A 7,709-nucleotide genomic window follows, 5' to 3' on the forward strand; every position below is an offset into this window, starting at 1 on the left:
AGCAGCTTTTGGATGAAGACATAGAACTCTCAGCTCCTCCTGCGCCATGCCTGCCTGGATACTGCCATGCTCCCATCTTGATGATAATGTACTGAACCTCTGAACCTGTAAGCCAGCCCCAATCTAATGTTGTTTTTTTATAAGACTTGCCTTGGTCATAGTGTCTGTTCACAGCAGTAAAACCCTAACTAATACAAGCAATAACTGAGAAATGCTGGTCCAGGGAGAGAGCCCAGGACTTGTTTATCATCGGATGTGATGCCTACAAAAAGAGCTTGAACACCTTTAAAATTCAGCCTGTCAAAATTTGCCTTTTCAAACTGATCTGTTAGAATTGATTTCCAACATTTTATTTTTGTTGGTTATATCTTCACATTTTCTCTTATTTCTTCTTTTTAGAATTTACTTTAATTGGTAATATTAGCATGAATTTAACATTCTATAATTTCCATTTTAATTTCTATGGATACATTGATGTATTAAAGTATATTGTTGTGATTTTTAGCTCTCAAGAATTGGGTCTTTAAATACATTCATAATTATTTCATTGTAGCCAAGAAAAATAGTTTATGTTATTCTCATTTACATAATAGATGAGTACGTATTTTATTGATTCAAATATGTAAGCAATTTACAAGTTCTGGAAAATAAGATGTGGTCTTTGTACAAATCCAAAAACTTACAGTCCCAATTTATTTCTGATTCTTTCCAACAAAAGCAGCATAAAGTAAAATCTGCTGTTAACGACATAGCATTCAGTGTGGAAGAGGGCCGTGCCCAGAAATCTACTCAAAGGCTCAAACTAGCAAAAGCTTTCCAAAAGGGATCACTCTGTGTGTGTGTGTGTGTGTGTGTGTACATTTTTTTTAATTTGTCTTTGGGGCATGTTGACTTTTCTTTTGAACAGATTGGGTGATAAGTTGTTTCTCTCTAACATCTGATGATACAGGCTGGCTCCTGAGCTAAGTAGCTCTTCTGTTCCAACTCTGTAAGCCTTCAGCTTTGCCTTTTCCACTGTAGCATTTTAAATTATGGATTCTGAAGAAATGACTGAAGAACATCATCCATTTGCAGACATCTTTAATGAAGATGAAACTGACAGGAACTGTTTGCTGTCCAAACCGACTTGCTTTATTATATTTGGAAAACCTGTAAGTTATCTCTCCTAACATTTGATTTTTTTTTTATTTTAAAAATCTCAATCTTATGTGAGCATGCAAGAATGGAATCCACAAAATGTGTGTGTGTGTGTGTGTTTTAGTGTCTGATAGATTTTCATAATATTACTTCAACTATGATATAATACTAGTTTTGAGTTCAGAACTGTTTCTCTCCTTATGCTGTATTAACGTTTGTTTTAATATTATATGGAAATAACTTATCAAAACTCTGTACCATGTGATTGTTGCTGGTGTGAGATCTAAGGTTATTTCAGATTTTATTTAGATGTAAGGTTTACTAGAAACTTGCCACGAGGCTCCCTGGGTGTCTACGCAGGGATGTTTTACCGATGGAAGGTGCTGGGGCCGGGGTCAGTGAGCATGTAGTACACTAGAGAAGCAACTGTCATCTTCACACAATGGGAAGAAACCAGAAGGAGCTGTTGTAAGATTGTTGGCTTCTAGGCAGCTGTAGAAAGGACCTCCATGTGGGTTTGGGTTTTAGCCACAGAGCTACTCAATAGTTGGAAGACAGGGCTGTTCAGTTAGGGAAACTTCCAGACCAGCAGCTGCTAATCCCATCCTTAGCTTAATTCCTGATAGGAACCATAGGACAGGCACCAAGAAATATTTCCAACAATTTTCATAATGTTTCTAAAAACGTCACCACTGATGTCATCCAGCTTTTTAACTTCGAAATGCGGTGCTCTTCAAAGGCCCCAGTTATAAGATTTTACCTGCCCTTCACCTCTGCTGAATGAGCTGAGGCTGCTATCACAGCAGCTTAGGAGGCTGAGGCAGGAGCGTCACAACCTTAAAGCCTGCTCTGCTGCTGAGTAAGTTCAAGGCCAACCTGGAAGCTTACTGAGTCTGCATCTCAGAATAAGGACTAAATGCAGGCCCCATGGTAGTGCTCAATGGAAGGTTCTCACCAACATAGGCACAATATGTCAAACCCCAGTATTGCAAAAAGAAGAGGAAAGAAAGAAAATTATTAAATGGAAGTCACCAAAATTTCCGTTTTCTTCTAGAAAGAAAATAGACAAAATCTCAATACATTTTATGATGCTTAATAATTAAGACTACAAATTCTTACAATATCTTGATGGCATAGTTTCCTAATTTCCTTAAAAGATAACATACTTTAAAAGTTCAGGATATGAAGAATATATAAGAATTAATGGAGAAGATGAAGTTCTAAATATATAGGGCTCCCTTCATTTTGTAGGTAAATATTTATGTACTAATAACCATCAATGGAATTTCTTAAGTTGGAAATGAACATTTTGTTGTATGTTAAATAGCATTTTTCTTTTAAAGGGGGCTGGAAAGACAACATTAGCCCGTAACATAGCACAGGCATGGAAATGTATTCGTGTTGAAGGTAAATTTGATTTTTTTTCTCAATATTTTAGTATTAATAATTTCAAAGGCTCATATAAAATAGGACTGCATTGATAAACACCCATCTAGGATTCCATAACTCATATTTTGTCATAATTCCTTCTTCACTCATCTGCCCACTTGATGAATACTAACTTTCTAATAGCATCAACCCAGCCATATTTATTAAATATGTTTGGCTCTGCCTTCCCTGTAAACTTCTATCTCCATCAGAACTGTTTATGTGTGTGAGAGGGAGCCTCTTCTTAAAGAATGAGAGAAGAAAGCTGAAGCTTGTCTTCAGAGCATTTCTCAGGACTTTATTACTTTTATTAAAAAGATGTATTTTAAACTTACAGATTTCCTTACATTTTCTGCAACATGTATAAGACAGCAGATTTATATGAGCGTGTACACACACACCACACACAGAGACACACACAAATATCACACAGACATGCACACACACCACACACATGTACATTACACAGACACGCACACACACCACACACACACATACATACATGCCCTTCTAATCAGAAGCTATTTATTTCCTAATAGAAAAGTAAGAAAAAATAAATAAGAGACTTGTCCAGAAGACAGTGAGGAGATGGCTCAGTCAGTAGAGTGCTTGTCACACAAGTACACAAGCGTGGGGACCTGCGTTCCATCCCCAGCATCCATGCACACAACAAGCCATGTGTAGTGGCACATGCTTACGATCCTGTGCTGGGTAAGCAGAGGCAGGAGGATCCCTGGAGCTCTCACTGGCCAGCCGGCCTCACCTGATTGGCTGAAGAGCCCCAGGCCCTGCCTACAAGGTGGATAGATCCTGAGGGAGGAGACCTGAGATGGATCTCTAGCTCCACATTCCATGTGCTCGCATATATACACCTGCACATACATACATGCATACACACATACACAGGTATACACACAGCACACACACAACACTCATAAAAGTAGAACCAAATCTAAGCAATATAAGAAAAGAAAAGAAAAATCCTCCTATCATTAAAAATTATTGACACTGATTCATATTTGCTAAAAGTTGGTGAACCTGTAACCTTGCTGAAATAACTGTAGTCATTGTTGGCAAGGATGTTCTGAAATGAGCATTCTGCATCCCAGCGGTGTAACTGAGACACCACAGGTTGTGTGTGTGTGGAGAACAGTCTGGTAACTCGGGCACACTCACCTAGAGCTCCGAAATGGCCCCCTTTCTAAGGAAAGATTTTATTTCTCTTTTATGTGTACAGCTGTTTCACCTGATGGAAGAGAGCCCAGGGGGATGGTGGGAGCCTGACCCCATTCTTTAAGACTTCCTAAACAATACCTTTTCAATTAAAAACAAAACAAAACAAAAAACAGTGGAGAGGTGGCCCATAGCGGTTTAGAGGATAGGCAGAGCTAAACACATTTAATAAACATGCCTGGGTTGATGCTATCAGAAAATTAGTGTTCATCAGGTGGACAGATGAGTGAAGAAGAAAACATGACAAAATTTCGTGTAGAACACGTGTGTGCCCCTGCCTGAGGAGGCCAGAAGAGGGCTAGGTTCCTCTGGGACTAGAGTTACAGATGGCTCTGAGCCACCATGTGGGTCCTCTACAAGAGCAGCCACCTCCCAGCTTTTTTTTTAATTATTATTTTTAATTAAAAGGTTTATGTTTAGGAAGTCCTAAAGGATGGGGTCCCACCATTCCATCTGAGAATGGCGTATTTCCTGAAATTCTCAGGGTTCCTTTTTTATTATTAAAATTTATTCATCTATGTATATGAGTGTTCTGACATCCATATATATGTCTGCCTGCCAGAAGTGGAATCAAATCAAACAAGTGGTTGCGAGCCACTGTGGGGTTGCTGGGAGTTGAACTCAGAACCACTGAGCCATCTCTCCAGCCCGGCAGGGCTCTTCCTTGGACTAGGACATAAAAGGATCTAGGCTGATAATACTGCTGTATACTTTGTGTGATGTAAGACAATTTACAGCTGTCACCACCACCACCGCCTTTCATCCTCTGTCTACTGCTTCCCACAGAACACTCATCCAAGGCACAACGGTGTTTAGGGAGCAACTCCACTAAGATTGCTGAGTTGGTGGGGTGGCCAACACAAGCTCTCTGCAGAACAGTCCATTGCGTGCTTTGTCCAACCTTAAACAAAGTAACATGCATAAACAGGCTTTGTAAATTCTTAGGTGACACCCCCACATTAATCTTTGCTACGGGTTACCAAACATTCAGAAAATGTTTCTTACTTTAGCAACCCAAGTATCGGCTTGCACTCATATTTAGAACTCTCGTTTTAGCTTTATCGGTTTTGGAAGAGCACATTGCCGCTGAGAAAGAGACCGGAGCTATGGTGAGCAAATCTACATTTCAAAGGTACTATGATAACCCCAAAATTGTGAATCCCGGATAGATAGTTACAGTAACGCATAACATCTGTGCTTGTTCCAGCTGCAGTCACTGCTGGTGAGCGGTCACAGCGTCCCAGACGAGCTGGTCACGAAGTTGATCCTAGAGAAGATCAAGTCTCCAGAAGTTGCTCACTTCGGTACGTGCGCGCATGTGCAGGTGTGACTTCCCCTTCCCACTTCGGTATGCGCACGCATGCGCAGGTGTGGCTCCCCTTCCCACAGCCCCTACTGAGCTGAGCATCCCAGACAGATTCAACCGCAGGCTTTTGGTTTTACTCCTCTAATGTCCACAGTGACTTTTTAAAAGATACCCAGTGTTGTTTAGCACGATGAGTCACAGCATCAAAAAAATGCCACAGGCCTTCTTGCCACACCTCTAGTTTCTACCAGCTGCTCTCCTCTCACCCTGGACGGTAGGCAGTCAGTGTCTGTGAGCTGCAACAGCTTCCCTCTGAGGCTACACATTGCCAGAGCTACTCCTGATCGTCCAGCCCACTCTCTGTGACACGCCCAAAATGTCTCTCCCTGCACAAAAGGACTCTGAGTAAGGGCCTTGCTTTCTCTAATTCTTCAGACAAGGCAACAGAAGCCAGGGCAATGAAGAAGAAAAGACCAACACGCTGAGATATTTGCATAAAAAAAAAAAACAGGGAAGAAGTATTAGTATTCACTTGTGAGAAAGACATCACCTGAAATAGGTTTGTTGAAGGAAGGAAGATTCCCAAAAAGAGTTAACAGAAAACGGTGATGTTGAGACTCTGTTAAGAGCGCTGCAGAAGTAGTTGGGTGGTAGAGCACTTGCCTAGCTTGTTCAAAGCCCTGGTTTCAGTTCTCTGGTCTAAAATCTAAAAGGCTACATCAGCACATAGAGATTAAAAATAAAATATGGTAGAGTAAAATAAAAAAAAAAAACTGTATCAAAGCAAATCAGGAATATAGCACCAGATAGTATCATTTTCCTTGAAGTAATTATCTCGCTGTATACACTTCTTACAAAAGTTTGGGTTTTTTTTTTTGGGGGGGGGGGTTGGTTTCTTTTTGTTTTTTGTTTTTGTTTTGTTTTGGTTTGGTTTGGTTTGGTTGGTTTGGTTTTTTTCGAGACAGGATTTCTCTGTATAGCCCTGGCTGTCCTGGAGCTCACTATGTAGACCAGGCTGGCCTCCAACTCAGAAATCCACCTGCCTCTGCCTCCCGAGTGCTGGGATTAAAGGCATGCACCACCATGCCCGGCTCTTACAAAAGTTTTTTTGCTAAATTCTAAAGGTTGAAACATAGTTTGCAATTGTCCCTTAAAGCAGGAGGGGGATATAAGTAGTAGAGGAATATATTGAAGTCTATGGTGACTTGAACAGGTATGGCCCTTGTACTGGCTAGTTTTGTGTCAACATGACACAGCTGGATTATCACAGAAAAAGGAGCTTCAGTTGAGGAAATGCCTCCATGAGATACAACTCTAAGGCATTTTCTCAATTAGTGATCAAGGGGAAAAGGCCCCTTGTGGGTGGGAACATCTCTGGGCTGGTAGTCTTGGGTTCTAATAGAGAGCAGGCTGAGCAAGCCAGGGGAGGCAAGTCAGTAAAGAACATCCCTCCATGGCTTCTGCATCAGCTCCTGCTTTATGACCTGCATGAGTTCCAGTCCTGACTTCCTTGGTGATGAACAGCAGTATGGAAGTGAAAGCCAAATAAACCCTTTCCTCCCCAACTCGCTTCTTGGTCATGATGTTTGTGCAGGAATAGAAACCCTGACTAAGACAAATTGATACCAGGAGTGGGGTATTCCTGTGACAACCTGACCATGTTTTGGGGAGGACTGTGGAAGGACTTTGGAACTTTGGGCTAGAAGATCCATTTGTTGTTAAGAGCTCTGTCAGATGTTGTGTAGGAGCTTGGAAGATAATGTTGAGAACAGTGTAGAAGATGGAGGCCTGGCTTGTGAAATTTCAGAGGGAAAATTAAAGACTTTTTTCAGGGCCATTGCTAGTTTGATTGTGAAGATTCTGTGGTTCTGAATTAGCTGGGGCCGGAGAATCAGCTGTGATTAACAGGATACCAGAACCACTAAAGCAAAAACTTTGCATTACTGGGACTATTGATGCTGGTTAGCTGGAGCTAATAAATTAGTGGTGATTAAGAAGAGACCAGCATCGTTGAGGTGACATCTTCTGGGAAAGCACAAAGAAGCTGTGTTCCAGAGATAGCCAAGGTTGTACTCCTGCTGCAGCGGGATTTGGTAATGTGTAAGGGTCACCCAGGTGGTACTGGTTTTGAAGGCATGAAGGGGTCATGCAGAGTAGCTGAGGCTTGGCACTGTGAGAGGCCATGGAAGGCCGTTGGTGAAGGTGCAGCCTCAGTTGCAATTGATGGCCCAGGACTAAAGGGGTCATGCAGTGTTTTGGAGATGCCAGTACCATGAGATGACCAGCAAGAGCAGCAGCAGTGGAGTACAGGTATCTGGAGCCTAGAGGACAACGCGTGTGCTACAAAGGGCATGGCTGGAGAAGTGACCCAAGCCCTTGGAGGAACCCAGTAGATTGTGAGTTGGATCCCAAACATTGGATGGTTGGAGATTGATTTTTGCTTTTGATTGTGACTGTACCCTGATAATTTACCCTCTTGAAGGAAGAAGCTATTTTAGTGGAGCCCACAATTAAGAGACTTTTAATTGTAAAAAGACCTTGGATTTTAAAAGAGATGGCTATTTAAAGAGATTGAAATTGTAAGAATATGTAAAGACTGTGGGAC

General features: G+C 41.5%; 1 protein-coding gene across 2 annotated transcripts in view; it reads left to right on the forward strand.

Moving 5' to 3' along the window:
• Positions 1–7,709, forward strand: part of Ak9 (adenylate kinase 9) — a 126,452-nt gene that overhangs the window by 6,146 nt on the left and 112,597 nt on the right. For both annotated transcript variants that reach the window (XM_021174851.2, XM_021174852.1), the window contains exons 2-5: positions 1,021–1,151; positions 2,481–2,544; positions 4,855–4,907; positions 5,006–5,102. In XM_021174851.2, the coding sequence (XP_021030510.1) occupies positions 1,032–1,151; positions 2,481–2,544; positions 4,855–4,907; positions 5,006–5,102 (334 nt within the window). In that variant the 5' untranslated portion in view covers positions 1,021–1,031. The remainder of the gene's footprint in view (positions 1–1,020; positions 1,152–2,480; positions 2,545–4,854; positions 4,908–5,005; positions 5,103–7,709) is intronic.

Source organism: Mus caroli, chromosome 10 (assembly GCF_900094665.2).
Source record: "Mus caroli chromosome 10, CAROLI_EIJ_v1.1, whole genome shotgun sequence".
NCBI lineage: Eukaryota > Metazoa > Chordata > Mammalia > Rodentia > Muridae > Mus > Mus caroli.